Below are 22,343 nucleotides of genomic sequence, written 5' to 3'. Positions count from 1 at the left end.
AGAGCCCCTGGGCCTCTCTGCACTGAGCTGCGGCCCCTCTAGCAGAACTCCCGGCTGTACACCCGTGGGTTCACCTCGAGTCTGGGATCCTGCCCTACCTGGGCCGGCCTCAGCTGCATAAAAATGGATCATGGCTACTCCAGCAATACTGATTGCCTCGGGTTGCCAGGACAAGCTACGGGGGCTTTTACAAGGGCCAAACATAAATACGTACCCAATGGTGTCTAGGACAATTACACAGCCTAATTACAGGTGTAGGTTCACTCCCATACCTCCATTTTATTTTATGCATAATACTGCTTTACGTTTGGATCAGTACCCAAACTTCAAGGAACAAGCATACAAAAGGGCCAACAAACTGATTTTTGCTGTTGGGAAGCTTCCAAGACCAAAGCAGATGATACTTGGGAGAACAAGAGTTTTATGCACTTCACACAAGTTAAGGTCTTAAAGACCATACGCAACCACCAAAACTGTATCACCAAATCAACCACAACTAAAATCTTGCTGCCTCAGTGTAAAAAAGTACATATTAGCATAGCAGTCCCCTAGACATTCCGACAACCCAGACAAGCAAGCACTGCCAGCTCAGGTTGCCAGGTAAAGTTGCTAATGATCTTTAAAAGGCCATAGAGAGCAATTCACAAGTGGAGGTCTACCTCTAAAAGAAGTGGGGTTCCCCTTACTCGTACACTAGCTTTCACCATTAGCAAAGCCTAACTCCTGAGCCATTTGAAGGTGGCTGTGACTCGCACCAGCTCTGTGTCTTCCAGTTGCCTGCCTGGCGAAGTACATCACGAGAACAGGATCACTAGGATTAAACCACAGCCTAGAAACAGGAGTGATAAGGTAGACAGCACGCTGCTGTCCCTCAAAACGTTCCCTTACAGCACTTCTCAGCCTTCCTCTTATGGTTAGACTTTCCTCACTAGTCCCACTTTCTTCAAGAAAGAGGGAAAAAAGACTTGTTTTTAAAATGCTTATTAGCATACCTTCAGAGTTAGCAATTATAAATACACATCTTTGATGCACCACAGGGAAATTCACACTGTTGTTATAAATCCTCCAGTTCAGTTACAGAACTTCCCATGGAAAAGTTTACTGCACCATCACTGTGACTTTCCTCAGCTTAATCATTATTTTGGAAGCAGTTAAATCTGGAAACAGCTATTCCTAACTGGAAGATGGCCAAGAAGGGCACCAGCACTGCAGTTACATAAAACTCTAGTGGTGCAACCATATGAGCAAGTCTTCAATAACACTATCTCTAGTGATGAACAGGTCACAGGACAGGTCAGAGCGAAGGTTAAATTATCATAACTATCTTCAAGTTTTTCAAACAAAAATCACATCTTCCTCACTAATGCATTAAAATCTGCCAGAAGCACAAAAAGCAATTGGTTCTGGGAACCTATTCAAAAACCAGGCAGTGACTTAATGCCTACTACAGATTTGAGATTCTGCCACACCAAGACTCAATTTAACGTTTTTGTAAGTGGTTTCCAGATCCCAACTGCTGAATCCAAGGCAGTTTGAACTGCAACAAGGGTTCAACACTACTCTGGACTTGGAAAACAAACGTAACAGAGTGAAATAAGAATATTCCATTTTATAGCATAGTCAGCTTTCTCTAGTAATTATCACATTTAATTAATGTCTCCGTTAACACCACTTCAATTCTGTGAAATTAAGTTGGAATTCTGAGTTAGCTAAGGATCAGACTGCTCTAATAAAGCAAATGATCTCCCTCCCTTATCCACTGCTGTCTTTCAAGAACAAGCAGAAACTCTTTCCTTACTAGCACCTACAGCATCCATTTGTAACCAGCTAACATACATTAGAGTCAAATACATCACTGTACATTTCACACTATCCTCTGGCATCCAAGTGTCAGACTAATTATAACTCTTTTTTACTCATAACGTTATACAGTATCATAAACATCCAGATCAGTAAACGGGGGGGGGGGGGGGGGGATATCTTTAAACAAATGTACACTGTGAAATTAGACAGTAAACAAGTTCACACAACCTCCACTCACACACAAGACTCTACCGAGGCACAAACAGTAAAATTACAGTAGTTGCAGCACTACAGTACTGCACTATACAATAGTTAACTTTATACAGCCCAACATAGATAAGAGCATTTCTGATTCCTTTTCAGTCAGATAAATACCTCGTTAATATCCTAACTTTCCTTTTGTCCGTAATATAAAGTGTCAGATAATATAAAGGGAAGTTTAGAAATGCTCACCAGCTGGGCAGGAAACATAAAAAATTCTCCCTAGCAATAAAGAGTGCTGTAACTGGAACTCAAAGGCAGTCTACCCCTTCGCTCCCTCCAGAGGGAACAGGGATTCAAGAAGGGCTGTAGGACTGCCTTCGGTGCCCAGAAACCAGGGGTATGGAAAGAAACAATGAGAGAAGCAGCAAAGCAAGGAAGTTCATTCCACTTGTTTCAACACCATACATACTGTTCTATGCCTCCATGTTCCAACTCTTAGCTAATATGCAATCAAATTCATTAAGCTAGAGACAGTATTAGAACCTCATCTTCCTCAACAGAACAAATACTGCTCAACTGACAGACACTAATTATTTCTTAACAGAGAAAATTTATCAGCGATTTAGTTTATGGTAGTGGTATTTTATGGGGATAGCTAATTAAGACTTGTTTTAAAAGCGAAAATTATGGAAATCTAACTAGGATAAGCCTAAACTAAAATGTCTGAAGTGTATTTCAACTGACATCTGTAACTTCAGTGCAAATCTTTGTGCAGAATATAAAGTTCTGCATATGGGAAGGAAAGAAAGGACACAATACAGGACATGATACCCAACGTCTCAGCAGTAACTGAACATCCTATCATGGTCATTTTTATTTGCCACACGTAAAAGTAATATGACAAAACATAATTTTTCTTCACTGCATTTTCATGTGGCCTGCTGTACTGAAATAAAATACGGCTGTCTTCCACAGGCAACTGAAAGCATAAAAACTTGCAATTTTTCTAGTAGAGCAACACCTCAGAGAATACACCAACTGCACAGTAACATTTTCCAGAAATTCATAACATACCAAGTTGAACACACAGTGCTCTGCCAAAAGAAAGAATATCTAGCCTGATCACTGTACTGCCCAACTACCCAATTACATACTCATTATGCCCCCCAAAAATATGTTTTATACCAGTCACCAGCAGCAAAAATGTTTGCAAAGCCCCATTTCCTCCCCTGTCCTCCTCTCCTACCATACTGCCTATCTGGAACAGCAACATCTGTGTTCTGTAATGTTTGATTCATGGGATAATCTTCTCAATGTAAAGAAAAGTTTTCATTTTTTTCTCCAAGTTACCATTCATGCAAAATTTCACAGAAATTAGTCCAAAATATTAGTATAAGCACAACAAGAGTCCTATATACATGGAGTGGGACAAAAGACCAATAACAGATAAAAAATTATACTGTAAGCATACAGTTTTCTTCATAACAGAACTTTTCTTCAAAATTGGTAGTAAGAAGATAACACCAGAAGAAGGAAAAGCTAGGAACAGTAAACCAATGAAAGTCAAGGTCTCATATTGTTTTACTAACGAAATACTCAAAGCAAGACATTACCGATTCTTGAAATGAAGATTAGCTTCACATTTTATCTTACACATTCCATAACATAACAGTAGTTTGCTATTTTGTTGTCTTCTGCTTACATTTTTATTTTTAATTAGTTCTTTTCAATTTATTTTAGAAACTGAAGTTTAATCTTAGGGCAAACTGTACAAACTGCTCTGCAAAGAAAACCAGTTATCTGCTCATCAAAAAGGAAAGCAAAAGGCAGTAATAAAACAGCTCAAATTAAATTCAAACTCCTGAGTTCTAACAACTCAGTGATTTACTACTCCAGCAGCTAACAGACAGACTGTTTTCCTAGGGTTGTACTTCAGTCTAAATAGATGTTAACAGCTTGGGTTGTCCTTACTGGTAGAACAGATATAAACTTATTTTTGCCCAAGTATCCCTTTCTAGTTTGCTCCTTTCCTTGTTACAGCTACAGCAAAATAGGTAAGAAATTTTGGGGTTATTGTCTTCCTCCCCTCCGCCAACCTCCCAGCAGCAGCGACAAATCACTTTTCAACTTACGCATAACTCAGCAAACAATCAGGTTCACTGAACAAGGTCCACTGAATCCAATGAATTTCTGGAAGATTCAATACTCTAATGTCCCAAGTCACATCCTTCAAAAAAGCCTAAGGGATGCAACATGCATTGCCACCACACTCTAGACAAATCCCTACCCACTTTCTTCTTCAAAAAAACCCCAGTATATCAGCAGTTTCCTTAATACCTCAACTATTAAAACAAAAATAAGCAGATGACTGCACAAAATTTTACCATCACCTGTAAAAACTTGTGTTCTTTATTTCTGAAGAGCAGTAAGCAGCATAATTTGAATGAATTTGCCTCTTTCTCCTAAATAAAGGCAAGTCCCAACCAGCTCCTAAACATTTCTAGTAAGGCCCAAAAGTTACTAAGGTTACTTTTAAACAAATGGAAATCTACAAGTTGAATTTATGTGAAATTAAGAACTCTAAGTGGACAACAAATTCTTCAGATTTACATTTGCTATTTCCTCACTTTGGGTTCAGGTCCCCTAATAAAATTAACGCAAAGCTAGCAACATCCTCAACACTGTTTAACATCTCTAAGGCACCTACTTGATTCGAGAGCAATCAACTGCACAGTCATAGTCACTTCATAGCTTAACTACGTTTTCATTCTTGACTGTAGCTCAGAGAAAAATTTACATCTCTAATACAGTGTAAGAGTACACAAGAGAGGTTCTTCTGTCCTCAAAGAAGAGCTTCATACAGAAAGGGGCTCTCTAATCATTATGACACACAAAATGAGAAGTATTAAACTGACAGCCAGAATCCTTACCAGGAACTAGTAAGGACATTTACTCCAGCATGCATTAACACAGCACATGGGCAACAGACTGAATTTCCTCCTTCAAACCCTCCCCAGCACCATGGAACCCAAATGAACAGCCAGCCCTCCCATGAACATGCTGTAAATGCAGTACTAAGAGATTCAAGTTTGGTAATGGAAGTCTCACAGCACCGCAGTGATGCATTATTCTACCTCAGGCAACAATACTTCACAATCCTCATCACCCCTGAGTAAACAGAAGACTGACTGCCACTGGTTCATGCCTCAGATTGGTCTGATCTCTTATTAAAAAATAACAACTCCAGTACATAAATACAGCAAGAATGGTATGAACAGCATTTCAGGTTATGTCAAATAAAGTATATTAAGGTTTTAAACTGGATCTTAAGTAGAAACTAACTTTGTATCTAAGCACCTGATAATAAGCAGTTACCACAAAGACAAACTGTTCACTTTAATAGAAAAGTGTGTGTAGAAGTATATTCAGCACACATCACAAAAAATAAAAATTTCACTTCTGTCTGATCCCCTGAATATCTATTTCTGCAATCACTGATGCACATTAAATGTCAGTAGATAATTCCCATTTTACAAACTTTTAGAAAGTTTTTCTTTTCCTTGAGTTTTGAGAGGAAAAAGTAGTTAACAACACATTTCTGAAAAATATTTTAGTAATCTGGGGTATTGTTACATTATTATCAATAGGCACATGCTCAAATGCTTTCTGAAAATTAGGCTTAACGATTACTAAAGCTGCATAAAGAAATCCCTTAACATTTGGGGTGTGGGGTGTGGTGGGCATGTGTGCGCCTCAGTCACAGTTTTTACATTTTATCCAAGGAGCTTCCCAAAGAACATAAAATAAATAGACTGGAGGAAACAGTGGTGTTTAACAATATACACCTCAGTGATGCAAGATGGAAATCACTCAAAGTGCAGACACTTTCTAAAAACTGGGTATTCCGATGTTTTAAGACTGCAAATAGCACAGTAATACTATGAAAGACTTGATACACCATAAACTGGTCATCACTGACAGAAGTTTGTATGGCCAGGGGTCGTACAAAATAATTTCTGCTTATGAAGAAGGAAAAAAAAGGCAAGGGCCAGAACACAGCTCTGAGACATTTTCCTATGTATCACCAGCACCAAATTAGTACTCCCTCTCAGAAGATGCAATCAATTGAGCATGGTATGACAACTTAAATTCTCTGGCAAAATCCTCTAAGCAAAAGTAAGATTAAGCAAGAATGAGGCCATGTTGTTTGGCAACTTTCAATTTTCTTTTAAATGTTTGGGGGACAGTTTACTGGGGACAAAAAAATTTAAGCAGAAGATTCTACAAATGCAATATTACTTACAAACTAACTTGCATGAAAGTTTCCATTACTCAGTTTAAAATAAGGATGATGAAGTTGCAACTTTTTCTGAACGTAAGTATTGTTATGCAGTGACAACTGCTTGCAAACTTAACCCCATCTTAATTTCCTTAATCTCAATTAAGCGTGCACCATTTAGAGTCAGCAACTCTACAAATTTGTAGAGTAGAAAGATTAGAAAAATGTAGAAAGATTAAAAAAGGAGTCTCTATTCCAAAACACTACTGCAATCCTGTAAAATGTTAGTCACAGATGTAACTATCACATTTAATATCCTTAATAAAAAAGCTGTGACAGAATCAATGCCTAGCCATGTTAAAAAAAAGATAAGAACAAAAAAAGATATTGTGTATCTCCCTTCTTAAATGTGTCTTTAGAATACTAACTGTAAACCAGATATCTCAAATTCATATCTCAAGATACATCAAATTTGACTACCCTCCAAAGGCATGCAGAATTTTGTCTCATTCAGTTCTATTCTAATTTTGCAGACTAACACAAGAAAGCCTTCTTTGTCCTTCAGTTACTTAATAACCTTATCTGACAAGAACCAAACTCCACTTCAATACAAGATCACTGCTTAAGTGCTATTAATATTTGCCAGTTGAAGAGAACTTTGCTTCTAATTCTAGGGCCATATTAATGACATTTTTAGTAACTCATTACAAATGAGCAAGCTAACTTGAAAATACTGAATTGAAAATATTTTTAAATTCAGCAATTGCTCAATAAAATGTTACGTGATAATTTGTGAAATGATTAGGCTTGGACAAACTACTCTCTCAGTTCAGGACGTGCCATGCCACATGTGTATTTATTACAGTATAGATATGCAACAAGTATAAGGATTTTAATTTTATGCTTATTTAATTTTCAACTGGGAACTGTTTTTGAGAAGAGGAGATGTTAATAACATGCTGAAAAAACTAAGTCAAATCCATTTCTGCTGCACAGAAGTTCTTCATTAAAAAAAATGAATGCTGGCCCAGGGCTCAGGGTGGGAGGGGAGGTGGAAAGCAAGGATCAACCTAAGAATTAATATATATGGTGTTGTGGTTTTAATATGACAGATTTACAGCCTTAATTTCAGGCTGGATGTTTAGCTCTGCTTAAAAAAGGTACTGTGCAATAGGGTTTTCAAGTATCTGAAGCACAGTAGGTGACAAGACAATTCTTCCCGCTTCGCATTAAATAATTCTTAAATATATGCTTAAAATTCAACTGGTCTTGCCTTGAATTTCCTTACGAGAGGAAAATATGCCTCTCACAAAAGCTAAAGTTACGTTTACAAACAGAAAATCTATTTTGTGATTATCTGGTTGCCCAAGTGTCTGTCTTACTTTATTTCCCTAGTAAACATTCCCCAAAAGGCAATACAAAATACTATTAGCAATCATTAGGCAGTGTTCTGCCAGTAAAAGAGGTACACTTTACACTACTTGAAGAGGATCATATTATTTCTCATATTAAATGAAGTAGAAACAGTATTCTTTCAAAAGCAATGAGTGGTTTTGAAATTAAGCCCATGCTAACCTGTCAGCAGCAGGTGTCTGAACAAACTACTTGACTAGAAGAGGTCTGAACTCCCAATGATGTTACTCAAGGGGGACACCTGATGTGAACACACCATCATACAGAAAAACGTAATTATGTGAAATAAACACAGCAGGAAAAAAAAAGGTAAAGCACATCACCTGATTTGTACAGAAAGTTTATGCGTAGATGTGCATTATTTGTAATTATACACCTTAACAAAAAAAGTATTCTTTGTTTTTTTCCACATTTGGGAGTGAATAGGTATGTTTGAATTGCAATAAATCAGACTAGCAGGACAGATCATAACTTCCTGTCCCTGTTTTTGTTACTGATAAGTATTAATAACTTTGTTACTAACAAACTCAGTAACACATCTACCCTAGGAAAGCACTGAGGAGGTCTGTTGCTTTGGAGCATATAAAACAGCGTAATATTTAAGAAATCTAGGAAACCAAGGGAAAGGAACTAATCTGTACAACTGGGATGGAGCTGTAAATATTGCTTCTAAAAAATATTTTCAGAAAGCCTGACATGCCTAAATACAGCAGATTTCTATGATATGGTGAAATACAGAACGGTTCTCTTCCAAAAAAATAAGTTTTTTAAAAAATAATTTTGCTAGGGATACCAAAATTCCTACAGCAACAGATGTAACAGGTTTGAAAAACAGACAAGAGGGGTTTTTTTAAAAAGTTTAATTATGCTGAGGTCTTTTCTGTAAGTATCAATACCGGTAATTTAACACAGTAACTTAGTTTGAATCTAGAAAAGTCTAATAGCAGCATGTCCATTACTATGGATATTTTTTCAAATCACGTTTTCTTTTAACAAAGAGGCTGATCTTCAGATTCCTGGAATAAGCAGATTAAAGAGCACTACTGTCAAAACCAAAATCACTCAAATCTTCTCAAATCTTTAGGTACAGTTACAGAATAAATCTGAAGCTCTCATTTCGCTAGAACAAGCCAGAAATTATTCAAGTTTTTACTAAAAAAAAAGTATATTTTAACACACACTTTTAATGAGCTGATTGTATTTTGTTTCTGCATAGATTAATGTGCATGTTCACAGTTCATCTTTCCACAAGCTTTTCTCTGGTAGGCAGCTTCTCAGACAAAACTGTAAGGAGTTACTAATGACAGTGCCAGTTCTGAAGTACACTCTTCAAGGGAAAATAGCAAGTAGCAGTAAACTCAAGATTTGTAGTATCTGGGGTTAAAAACCACAAAGATAACACAGTCAAATACATTTTCTTCCTCTTAATTTATCAAAGTGATTCAACATCATTCCCCTTTCAGACCCACTAGGTGGGGATTTCTGTTCTTTTAGCCCAGCCCTATACAGACCTAAAAGGAGCTGTGCCTCCAAGCTCTATTCTTCCCCACATAAACAGGGCAGCATTTGGGGCTTTAATCAGCTGCCCACGAGAAGGCACAGATGAGCCATTTTCATGTTTGAGTAGCTACCTTAACTCTCTAAAAGTAAGAAAAAGGTAAGAAGGAATTTGATGTTTTCAAATGAACAGGACCCACCAAAAAAAAATGCCACAAAACAAACAAAACACCTCAAACCACAAAAAACAACCCCCCCCCCTGATTTTATAGTTGGAATTTCCTGAGCCACAAAATCATATGCCTTCAACCACTGCCTCCTAAACCAGAGAAGGTATTAGCCGTGTGTGTTTGACCAGTTCATATTTTCTAACCAAATATATAAACACAAAAAATGACACAATGTTTTCATAACTTACAGCTTTTCCTGCATTTTTAGAAACAAGTATTTAAAAAATAGGAAAATGTGATTTTACAAATTTCTTTAAAATTCCTTTATATTTTCTCCCCAGTAAGAAGCTGTACTAGTTCAACCGTTATCATTATTGTTCTTATTCAAAATGTTAGTAAAATTACTGCAAGAAAGATCTGTGACTGATTTCCATTCAATATTGGCTTACTTAAGATTTAAATAAAACTAGTCTAATCTTTATATAAGCAGAAGTAACCTAGTTTATCCTGCTTCTCATCTCATCCTGTAGCCATCTTAGTCTCTAAGACTGTTTCTCACCTCCACAGACAAAGCCAAAGCTAAGGACGGGAATCAGAAAAATGGATAGCAAGGAACCAGATGTCACTGTGAAGTGCTCAACCTATGTCCAATTAGTCTCCCTGCTTCCTTTACGGTCACAATGAATTACAAGAAAAATACCCAGACAGGTCAGCACACTTTATATGGAGGCAAGAAAAAAAACCACCTCATTACATTTTCATACAGTTAATTCATTGTGTAGCTTGACTTTATTATCTTATATATCTGCAAGCTGTCCTGGCACAGACTATTGGCTATTTAAAGGAAAGCTTTATTTAATAAATGTTACAAGTTCTTTCTGCCTATAGCACAGCTCTTCAAGAAGTTCTGCAAGACACATTAGTGATTTCTCTTAAGTGAAAACTTAAATCAGAATCAAAACTTAATCAGAATTAAAAGTATCAGAATTCAGAAGAAAATAGATTCTAAATGTTTTAATTCTCTGTACACAAACTAAAACCTCAACTGTAGTGAATAAGATGACAAGACGTGGAAACTGGAACAATAGAATTTGATAAACTTAAACCAGCTTCTAAATGTAACCCCGTACTTTTGGGGGAGGGGGAAGAGAATTTTAGCTTCATTATTATCTATTTTCACATTACCCTGCATAAACATGATCTACACACAGCGAGTTTAAGGACTATAGCATTTCTCCATCCAAAACAGCAATCTTTATCCACAGAAGCTATCAATTACTCTCCAACTGTCACATTCACAGATTTAACTGAAATCAAACGTATGCTGCAAGGTGGTGAGGGGGGAAGGGAAAGGCCTTCACTCTAAAAAGCATGTGAGACAAGCATGTCAACTTTTCTGTAACAAGTTCTTCTGGCAAAGAAAACATTTAAGGAGAAATTTACATTCTGTCATAGGCACATTCTGCAAATCTAAAACAGCAAAGCAATTTCAAGATACTCACGATACTGTCCAACTAGATGAAGCTGTGTAGTTACAGCCAACAAATTAAATCCAATCTGGTAAACATACACATCAGTGAAAAACATCAAAAGCCTGCATGAAAGTGGAAGCATGTAATCATCTTTGAAGAAATACACTCTACATACTGTCTGGTATAAATTGTACTGAACTGCAGATGAATTTTTAACAATTTAGATGGCAAGAAATTTCAGAGAACAGATCATCTAGATTATACTCAATCCTAAAAAGCAATTTTAGGATAGCTGCTCCTAAAAAAAAGTATGCACTGATAAAGCACACAAAACTTAAAATTGTACCAGTGCAGCCAGCACCTGCAAATACTGAATTCTGCTGCCAACAGATCCCCATCATAGTTCCACCTTACCCCACAACAGCACTCAAAACAACATATTCTCAATGACCAGAAATCCTACAATGCAATATGAAACACATTTGCAGGTTCTTAATCCTCACATACCATAAGCCAAGATCAACCACTTGGGGCAGGAAAGCTATCAGAGGAATGCTACTTACAAAGTTAATTAACAATTTTTAATTCCTTTCAATTTGAAGTCCACTAATCTGCAACATTTAAACTAGAAATATTCACATTACTGTTTTATCTATCAGTGGGTCTTTGATCAACTAGTTCAACTTTCTGCATGAAACAATTCTTAGAAAGCTTTCTTTAAGTCATCCAGTTTCAAAACTTTTACCCCTGCAAAAATCATCACAGTAAGTCACTCCAATAGTAACAACACAAAAGTTTATATTTTTTAAATATTTACATTACGCTAACTGCATCTTGCCCCTTTTTTTGCTACATTCAAGAACTTGCCAGTATACCATTTATTTTCCCTGTAATTATTAATGAACATAAACCCTTACTGTTTTGTTAGTAACTACACCAACAGCTCTTCAGGTCTCTCCTTCTAATGCACAAGTTTCAATTGCAGTCATTTTCTTGCCCTTCTTGGAAAATCTGCAGTTTTGCATACTTTCTGAACTATGAGAATCAAAACAGAGACCATGCTCCAGTAGCTGTCACATTAGCACTAAGAGACAATCTCTCTAGTCCTACTTGATATTCCTCTGATCATATATCCTTTTTGGCTAACACTGCAGTCAATATTCATGCTCTTAATTGTGATGAGTTTCACATCTGTCTTAAGAATCATTGCTCTGTACAGTATCTACTTTCTGTGAAGCCTCACATTCTTTCCTGTAACTTTTTACAAAGTGGACCACTTCTACATCTTCCTCTAGATTAATCAGCATTTTCACTTTTGCATAGCTTAGCTAGCTCTAGAGCAGCAAACAGTTTTTATTATTTGCCATTCAGTCTCAAGTTACTGACAGTATATGAATGATCCTACAATTTCTTCCTTGTAGACAAAAAATGTTATTACTTAGGTCCAAGAGCAAATTTATGCACATTTAGGGGGGAAAAAAAACCTTCACTTCACTTGATGATCATAAATTTTGTATTTTTGGGCTCTATCAGTTACCAGATTTTGATCTATAAAGCATACAATGTAAACAACGTTTTCTTAGCTAAAGATCTCAAAATACTTTATTCAGTGGCTAAGAATCATCTGTTTCACAGCTACCCAAGCTAGCAGGTCAGAGAAGTTAGTTGTCAAGTATCAGAAAATCTGTAACAAAAGTCTAGACAGAAAAAAAGACCCCCTGAAGATTCCCGCAGCCCTCAGACACTAGGAATTTAGCTCTTGAAAATAATTCTTCCTATTTCTGACTGCCTCACCTTTGTCATAAGGCACTTTTAATACCTCATTATATCTCTTTTTTTGAGCAGTGACAAAAGTAAGGTATTAACATTTTTATCTTACCTCTGCTGTAGAAACAAAATAAGTTATGTTTTAAAATTGGGGCAGAAAAAAATCACGGCATTAAACTTTGACCTAGTGTCCCCTTTGCAACTTTTCCCATTACAGTAGTCACAGTAAGGAACAGAATGCTTATCCCAAAGTACTATGGGGCCTAATCAAAGCTCTTCAAGCCTCTTGTTTTCCATTCATTTAAAACACAGTATAACAATCACTGCCTGTGGAAACATAAGTCAAGGCCCCAAAAAGCTTACCACACATCTTTCAACCCGCTGATAGACTGAATAGTGAGGTCTCTTGTCAGCCATCTACCCAAAAATTTATCCCCCTTTCCAGTAACTTGGATGACAGACATTCCAACTGGACATTATTCTTCAATATTGCTCCAGGAGTCTTACTTCCAGTCAGTAGGCAAGTGTAATTTGTGCCTTAAAACACGCACCTTGCTTCACAAGCTTGAAAGTAGGGAAAAAAATTAAACACTGCCCAAGAGGAAAAGGAGGGATGCAAAAATATATGCAGGAGAACTCCAGGCTATTTCACTGTTTGTGGTTTGAGGTTTTTTGGCTGTTGAATGTCTGAGAAAAAACTTCCCATAGCAGAAAAATAGATGAATATCAGATTCAAGAGATGTCTTTGAATTATTTAGGAAGAGTTTAAAATTTACAGGATCAGCAGTTTATTTTCGAAGCTTCAGAAATTGATGCAACTTTGTTCCCTACATATTTATTACCATAGATTTTCCACTTACTGCAAAATGAATGAATTTCAAAATGCTGTCTCACAAAGCAACACTTCCAACAAAAATTTCAATAAATAAAGTTTTAATCCATGGTATAATTCTAAGATTACCTTCTATGCGTACAACTGCAGGCAGAAATCCCTGATTTCAGAGAAGGGATAAAATACTCCGCAAAATTTGGTAAAACACAATTGCTCTGGTTAGTATTTCTTTAATAGGCAAAAGTACTGAAGGGATACAGGTTCACGTCAAAATCTAGACCTGAATTCCCTGTACAATCAGGCTAGTGCTTCCAAATGGAAAGCCACACTGCTTTGGTAAAAAAGCAAACCTGCACAAAATGTTTAAAACAAGCAAAAGCAGCCCAGAACTAAACAGCATTCTTTTACTACTAGCAAAGTATTATTGGGATAGAGGAACCTAGTGAAATTATATGCTTCTTCTAGGGTAGTTTTATTGTTAAAAGGTAGGAAGTCTGTTAAAGGTCTTCAAGAAAGGAAACAATCTTCTAACACTGAAGTTACAGCAGGGAACTGCAGTCAAGTACAACAAAGTTTTGTGATCCCTTCATAATTCAATAGAAAACATTAACAGGATAAAAATCTTACTCAATATTAAGAAATGTTTCTCTCTTTTCAAGCTCTACATTTAAGTCCAGAAAGGATTCATTTTTACACTACAACAAACTACTGACAAAGCATAAGCCTAGAAGCATCAGTGTCGAGAACTGCCTTTCATTGCTGGTACAGTATTTTTCCTTGCTGAAGAACTATACAAGGAACAGTTTCTCTGTACATTGACAGGTTTTTCCCTGGAAGCGCCTAAGAAATTGTATAAAAGCCTGACTTCATAAACAGATGTAGTTAACACTGCAAGTTGGGCGCCATTAACAAAGTTATTACAGCATCACCTCCTCCCTCAGCCAAAACAGAGGCAGAGCTTTCTCTTCCAAGTTCTTCAGTTTTAATGACACTTGGCTTACTCAATAGCCTCTGTAACTCTTTATATAGAATAGGCAGAAACAGCAGCAAAAACAAATGTAAGCTCTCAATAAACAGTATTTCTCTCCTTAGAAAGCAGCCATGTCCCAAATAATGGTTAAGGAACTAACTTTAATTGGGGACATTAGAGAACACAGAGTAGCCCCAGTAAAAAAAAAACCATACATAATTTACAAATTGCGATCCTTACTATGGCCTAGCAGCAGGCTCATCAGAAACTTAAGTTTCCATTGCTTCTTTTCACCTTCATAAAAACAACCCAAAAGTACAAGTGTAATAAGCTGTATATTACATTTCTGCAAAGTCAGAGGCTAGAACCATATATTAAGAAAGCATGATGCTAAGTAAAAATCATTCCCTTATGATTGATTAGCTATGTACTAAAGATTAGTAAATTTAACAAATCTTGTATATAGCCAGTATTTTCCCTTTTCCAAAACATAAAATAAGCTTACCTACAAAAGCTTACCAGGTCTAGCTACTAGACTGACTTGAACATACCACACTTAAAATCACAAAGTTTATGAGTTCTTAAAACACTTGAAGATCCATTATTTCCTTAAACAGATCAATCATAAAGGGAAACCTTCAGAGGACCTATTTACAGATCTGTATTTTATATACTAGCAAATAGAAGAAAGCAAGAATAGTAAGTGAAATGGGAGCTTCCTAATGTCAGAGTCCCAAAGCAATGGACTTTGGGAAGCGTGTGCTGCAATAGGTTATGAATGAACGGCATTGCTTATTGCCGTTTGCTGCAGCTTCCATTTCAGGTAAAGTCTCCCATTACTACATCTTTGCTCTCACAACCTACACCAGCTACCTGAACTTCATTAAAAGAATGAAAAGAAACACGAAAGGAGACTACCCACCTAAACGCATAAAGACTTAGCATTTAATACCATCATATTAATGACAATTCTTTCCTAATATCAATAAATTAGTAAAATCGGGGGTGTTGGGGGTGTGTGTGTGTGTGTGTTATCTTCCACCCTGTGCTTTTTAAAAGCAAGCTTTGCAGCTCCTTTTCAAAAGCAATTTGGAACATTAATATTCTAAACCTTAAAATTCAAAAAGTACACAGGTAGGTTATATTCATTTATCCTTTACTGCAATTCCATGATCACATACTTTCCAACTTCTTCCCTATTAGATCCTCACAGCAGAGTAACCAAATAAAAAAACATGAAAATAATGGTCATACAACTGATCCAGAAAAAAATTCACTTCAGAAACACTGCCAAATGTAAAGTCACTTTCTATCTAAAACTTTCAAACTTTTGGAGCAAACAAATTAATTCCCCAATCCCAACTGAAGATACCAATAATAGTGAAACTTGAAAGGCAGCTTCTATCAAAATCAGGAAACCACAGAAATCTAATTTTTCCATCTTTTTTTTCCTAATCCAGAGAAAAGCTTCTAAGATGTGAACAGTCCTGGAAGCAACCGTATTTATCTTAAAAACAAAACAAAAAAAAAAAACACCAAAAAAACCCACCACCAAAACCTACCTCCTTTAGAGCAATCCAAACGGGCAACATCCATGGAACAGGGGAGTGAATCCCCTTTTACACTTGGACGTTGGGAGCAGTGTTCAACCTACTCCCATTTGTGATCACAGATTTCTCTCATCCCAGCTTTGACCATACAGTTACAATGAAGAAACAGTTTTCATAGTAATTAATAATTGCTTTAACATTAACAGCAGTTAGTACTAACTAAACAGAACCTATTCCAGCTTCTTCAACCCTTCGCTATCTTCATTACTCTCTGACTTCCTTCTTACCATCTACCCTGCAATTTCCTCTTTCCAATGCACATTGCCCAGGCAGCTTCCACTCTCTTGTACCTGCCCTAACGCCCTATTTATTTCTGACTGCTGGTCAATGATCACGCTAATTTAACCAGCAGTTAGCCTCTTGTCCTGTACTGTGAGGGTTATTAAGACAGGAAAGAAATGCTAGCTCTCTGTTTCCACCTATTAGCTGTCCCTTTACTATAACAACTCTTAACTCTGTCAGGAACCACTGGAAAGAAAGCAAACCAACACTCCATGACAAGCTCCCACCACTACTTCAATAAAACTAGGAACTCACGATTTAAAATATTCCATTCAGTCTCTAATAGTAGCAGGATTTTGAATCTTAGAAATGTATTAGTCAATAACAGTGGTCATTGACAGTATTAATTGCCAATTAAAAAAAAATGTGCAAAAGAAACATTCACAAAAGTTCAGCTATATTTTGGAATGTAAATAGCGCAAGTTCTAGTCAAAATTCATGAAAATAGCCTACATAGCACACAACCCAGAAAAAGATTTAATGCTATGTACAGTAATGCTTTCCCATGTTATTTTAAACAATTCAGTAAGATCATGGCATGAAGCAAACATATTTTCAGTCTCTTAAACATAAACGTAGCATAACACTCAGTAAGAAACAACTGAGTACAGATGGCCTAACTGAACTATTTTTGCACAAAGTTCTACTATGTATTTTAGTAGGTCCTTCTGCTCCATACATTCAAGTAGAAACATCCTTTTCCTTTTTACCTAGGGTTGAATTTTGCAATTTTTAATCCCAAATAATACATATACCTCCCTTATGACATTCCCAAAGCTACCCTACCAATCTGACCTCTTTGTTTTCTTTCCTATACACCAGTATCACCTCATTTATGCACTTAAAAAGGCCTACAAGGACGATCTATGCTCCCAGTTTGTCCATTCTCAAGCACAAGAACCCTCAAATCTTTGTACTTCCCTTTTTTCTTTAGTGGAAACACTTTTCGACATCCACAAGGTCCTTCATAGTTCTAGTCCCCGTAAACAATGCTACCTTTAAGTCCTGATTTGTTACTGTTAAGGAACTTCACACTTGAGGTAGTCTCATAAGACCCCCTAATCTCTTCAAACTCCACGCCTGCTTATAGCACCTGACTTATAAATAAGAGATGCACTGAGGGGGGTAGCTGTTCATTATGTTTTCAACACTCGCATGCTTTCAGGTCCTTGTGCATGTAAGAACAAACTTACTGCAGTTTTTATATATGCTGGATATATAAGTACTCTTTGGAAAACAGGGACATGACAAAAACTTGCAAGTACTCTACCTTGTTTAGTCCAAGGTAAACTTGGAAATCCCTCTCCAGAGAAACGATCGCCTCTGTATGCAGTCTCTTTCCACAGAACCCATTCAGTAAGCAACTTTGAAAAAAGCTTTGTTTGCACTGTATCAGTATGGAGGGCTTACCCATAACACACATTTTAAAACCTTAATTGAATTTCTTACCATGGATTACAGCCCTATACACACAAAAGATTCTGCCACAAGTATTACAAAAATAAGCTGTAACAACAAATACCTTTATACAGGTACCAAAGGTATTCACAGGGGAAGATTCGACCATTTTTGAGTTATTTTCAATCACACTAATTATAGCTCTTACATTTCATATATGTACACTTAAATCTTTTTAGCCAGTTGTCTTTACCACAAAAGCGAACCAGTCATGATTAAATGAGTTCTAAGTACCAGCATGCTATATCAGTGAATCTTCCTGTTACACTTCCTAACAAAAATCATTAAGACATATATAGGAGTTACTTTTTAAACACTGTCTTGAAAGGGAGAGATTAGGTTAATTTGGCTTTACATTCAGTAGCCATTCTCCACATTTTTGTTCTGTTTAGTTTCCTAGGGGATGACAGAAAAAGATTGTTTGGGATTTTAATGTAGTTTGGGGAAATAAATACTGGAGATTTTTCAATGAGGTTTGTTTCAAGTTCAGCCAGATCATAGGAAGGCAATAACACCTTTGTAGTAATTCCAAATCAAGCACCACTGATTTTAAAATAATGAAATGCACAGCAATTACAATAAAAAAAAAAACAACAAACCACCACCACCCCCCTAACCTTTTTTCCCTCCTCAGGAGAAAGTAAAAAGAAAAGAAAACAAACCAGAAAATGACAGTAGCATGAAAGCCAACTGATACTCTTTAGTCATATTAGGACTTCAACGAAAAGTTTTAGCTTTTTTTTTTTTTTTTAAATGTGGGGTGTTTTATTTTTTCAACTTTATGTCTGTAATTGCAAAACTAAGGGAATACTGTATCACTAACAGTACCTCAGTGTAATTCAACAGAGAACATAGTAAATCGTTAATTATGTCTTCTGCATATTAGCAATATGCAAATATTCATAATACCACAGCATTTCACTCAACACCTACCTTCAATTCGCACTGACAGAAAGATTCAGTAAATCAAAGACAAAGTTAATATCCTTCTGCTACACATGCTCAGCTTTGGTTTACTACATACAATACACAAGATTTAATGTAACTTTGGTTGTTTTGAATACATTTAAAAAAGCTGAAACTGGGGCCAAACGAATCTTATTAACACCACAAAAAAAATAAATCACTTATTTCCATTGAACAGTACAAGTGTTCATCTTTTAAAATTACTAACTTCTCTTCGACTGTTGAAGACTACTCCTTCTCCCAGTCTATTAACATGTGATGCGCAAAGGACTGCTTTCAGATCACAGTAAATGAAATTTCCCACTGTGTTAACAGCCTGGGGAAGGAAAGGTACAGTAGGATAATGTTCCTTCCACTTACAAAACTACAAATAATTCATTTTCTTTCATTGTTACTGTATACATCCATGCTTCAGGTCATTCTCCAACTACTAAATCCAGATGGACCAGGGAGAACTCCAGAATGTCTTTCCTACCTTAAAAACAATTCCAACACACAAATAAACAAATACGCTCCCTATATAGAGCCTCATCCTCCAGATGTTTTCATATATGCATAACTCCACTACATGTAGCTCCACTGAAGCAGAAAGAATTACTGATTGTAGCAGAACAGAACAGAATTGCAAGAGTGTGTAAGATGAGTTATCTTTGGACAGGTGAACAGGAAGTAAGAGGACACCTCTGTGTCCTGAAAAGTAGCACAGAATACCAGCTTACCGGCCTTGCACATGTATTTAATTCTTAGATTACTGTACTTTCAAGTACAATCAGATAGAATGAAGATCAGTGTGCTAACAAAAGATGCACATTTTTATATTATACCTACACAATTATATGATATTATCAGTGGTCTATACAGCCTCTGTATTAATCCAAAGAAGGATAAAAAAAAACAATGGAATTTTAAGACCACTCAGGTACCATAAACACATTTGTGTTGTTTAACTAGTATTTCCTAAAAGCTACTTACAGATATTTTCTTTAACTACTGTAACAAGTAAAAATAGTGCAGCAATAAATATGTCTGTACATCACAAACTGTTAACGTTATATAGAACAAAGCAGCACTGATTTAAAGCTCCAAGTTCTCCACTTAAATACTTCACTTTATAACTTGATACGAAGACCAAATACAGTACTTATAAAACAGAAAACACACTTCCAAATTCAGGCAGTAACTGGAATTTTCTAAACTGCAACTGTTACCACTTTTTATTAAATAGAAAACCCAAGCCTTTCCTTTTTCTAGGAAGCGGGGATAGAAAATAAGATCAGTTAAAAAATACTGGGGATATTTTATATATATTACTGTCTATAATACCCTGCAAAACACAGGAGGCTGACTTGACTGAACATTCTTCTCGAAGTTCCTGCCAAGAAAGGCTCTAGCAAGTGCTACCTTTGATTATCATTGTTCTACACAGGAGCTAAATACAAAGCAGCTTTTTTCATTTCTTATGGGGTTTAGTCTACGAAATATATAACTACACAGTATAGCACTACGATACACAAAGTTATTTAAAAAAAAAAAGTCTCTAAACCAGCTAATATTTATTGTTAAAAAAATCCAGACTATCTTGTGTTATAAAATGTTGCAGTATGTCTAGATTAAAAGAAACACTAGTTTTAAAAAAAAGAAAAATAAGTGTAATTTCTGTGTTTATAAGAAAAATGACTGTACCTGTAAAAATAAGAAAATTAATAGGTGTTGCAATGCCTAAATTATTGCTTCCAATGAAACTTGCACTTTGGTTTCACTGCAGTCTTCCAAGCACGTTACAAGGCACATTTAGTGTAACACTCTCATCACCTTACTGATAATGGCTAAATTTATAAGAAATTAGTAATTGTTTAAATAAAGGTTAATTAAAGATAACTCACCACCATCCCTCTCTCTAACTCTGTGAGTATGCACACTTTTTGCTTTACTGTGCCCTGTGTTGTCACCATATTTGTTTTCAGGGCTATCAGAGCGCCGCAACATTTTATTTGGTGGCGAAGGATCTGTGGTGTCTCGCATCTTGTCATGACGGTGATCACCGCCACCAGGGTGGCTCTTGGATGAGTACTTAAGAGCCTGTAATAGATCACAAGAGAATAGGCATTTACATTAGATGTGAAGTTACAGAACTGATGTTGAAATCTTATTTCTAAATTTTACATCTCTTTCCAAAACACCTTTTAAAGTTAATTAATTTTCATTTCCTGTTTAAAAAAATCTGCATTAGTCTTTCTGATTTTAATTACCTACATTAAAGCAACAAGTTCTGTAATTAGAACTCAAATCATTGTCTCCCACTATTACATCCAACATAACACTTGCTGTTAAGAAAATCCTAGTTCCTCTATCTTTTCACTGGTGGACTACAGCCTTTCAGCAGTAAATGGGCCACAGTACTTCTGAAATTTTGGGAGAAGCACAAGTCTCCATTTAGTATTAAGAACATAAAGTTACACTGAATCAGTCCTTCATAATGTAGTCAAGGCCACTAGGTTTCACCATTACCTTGAACTTCTGCAACGCTTGTTCAGTGCTAGCAACCTGGTAACAGTTGTAATAAAAACCTCTAGAATTCTGGGAGCCCCAAACATGTAATTTTATGATTAATTTTCAAGTATTTACCAAAAATTACATGTTCCACCTCACTTTAATCTGCTTGATTTTTGCAGTGCCAGCTTCCGAGTGGCAAGTGTTTACATTTACATGAACTGTCACTGACAGCTGCCTTGGACTGTCAGATTACACTTCACAGTGATACAAATACACAAAAATGTAATAAAACACTTCAGTTCTGTGCCCTAAGGAGAGCAATACCACAATATATGGCATTCCCCAGATTCACACACTGAGAACCGTTTGGTTGGGTTTTTTTTTTCAGTAGACATAGCAAAGGAATAGAGGATCCACCTTACAGAAACTGAGGTTATTGTCAGCAGCTTAAGGATTTGATGGTTTCTGAACATGCCTAGCAGCTGGCAACTGCAGAAATTAAGCTTTACTGGCAACCCCTGTTATTCAGGGTATAAACCCATGCCCTGCTCAGGTTACAGTCCACAGCAGCAGTTTTGGGGAGAAGAAAGGACTTGGGGAGGGGGGTGGGGGAAGAACAAGATGCCTTTTGTTTTTAAAAGGGAGAAACTCACCTCCCCCTGGATCTCCACTCCACTGCAAGTCACCCCGGCTCGCTCTCCCGCCCCTCGTACCGTACCCTCCCCGACTCGTAGGCCCAAGCCCTAGTCGGGTCGCACTAGGCCTCTCCTCCTCGCCCCAGCTTCGTAGGCCTCACAGGAGCGCCGGAGCACCGTTCTCTCCGCGCGCGGCCGCCGCCCCCCGCCCCCCCCCCGGTTCCCCCGGGCCCGAAACGGCGCCGAGGGACGGGACCGAGGCGTCTGTTGCCCCGCGGCCTGCGGCGGCGGCCGAAGCCTCCGCTGGAGTAGCTCCCCCCCCCTTCTCCTCCCCTGCTCCTCCTCCTGGGCCTAGCGGCCGGCGCTTGAGGTACCTGGTAGGGCTGCGAGTCCCCCCTGCGGTCGTGACAGCTAAAGAGAAAGCGAGAGAAAGAGAGACGTTAGCGAACAACCGTTACCGGCCGCCGGGGAAGGGGGCCCAAACATGGCGGA

General features: G+C 37.1%; 1 protein-coding gene across 4 annotated transcripts in view; it reads right to left on the bottom strand.

The window, feature by feature from the left end:
- Positions 1-22,343, bottom strand: part of WAC (WW domain containing adaptor with coiled-coil) — a 63,537-nt gene that overhangs the window by 40,357 nt on the left and 837 nt on the right. For all 4 annotated transcript variants that reach the window (XM_056338050.1, XM_056338048.1, XM_056338051.1 and 1 more), the window contains exons 2-3: positions 22,226-22,262; positions 20,607-20,802 (exon numbers count right to left, since the gene is read on the bottom strand). In XM_056338050.1, the coding sequence (XP_056194025.1) occupies positions 20,607-20,802; positions 22,226-22,262 (233 nt within the window). The remainder of the gene's footprint in view (positions 1-20,606; positions 20,803-22,225; positions 22,263-22,343) is intronic.

This window comes from Falco biarmicus, chromosome 4 (assembly GCF_023638135.1).
Source record: "Falco biarmicus isolate bFalBia1 chromosome 4, bFalBia1.pri, whole genome shotgun sequence".
Taxonomy (NCBI): Eukaryota; Metazoa; Chordata; class Aves; order Falconiformes; family Falconidae; genus Falco; species Falco biarmicus.
The sequence above is the reverse complement of the archived record's forward strand: the minus strand, read 5'-3'. Positions and strand labels throughout refer to the sequence as shown.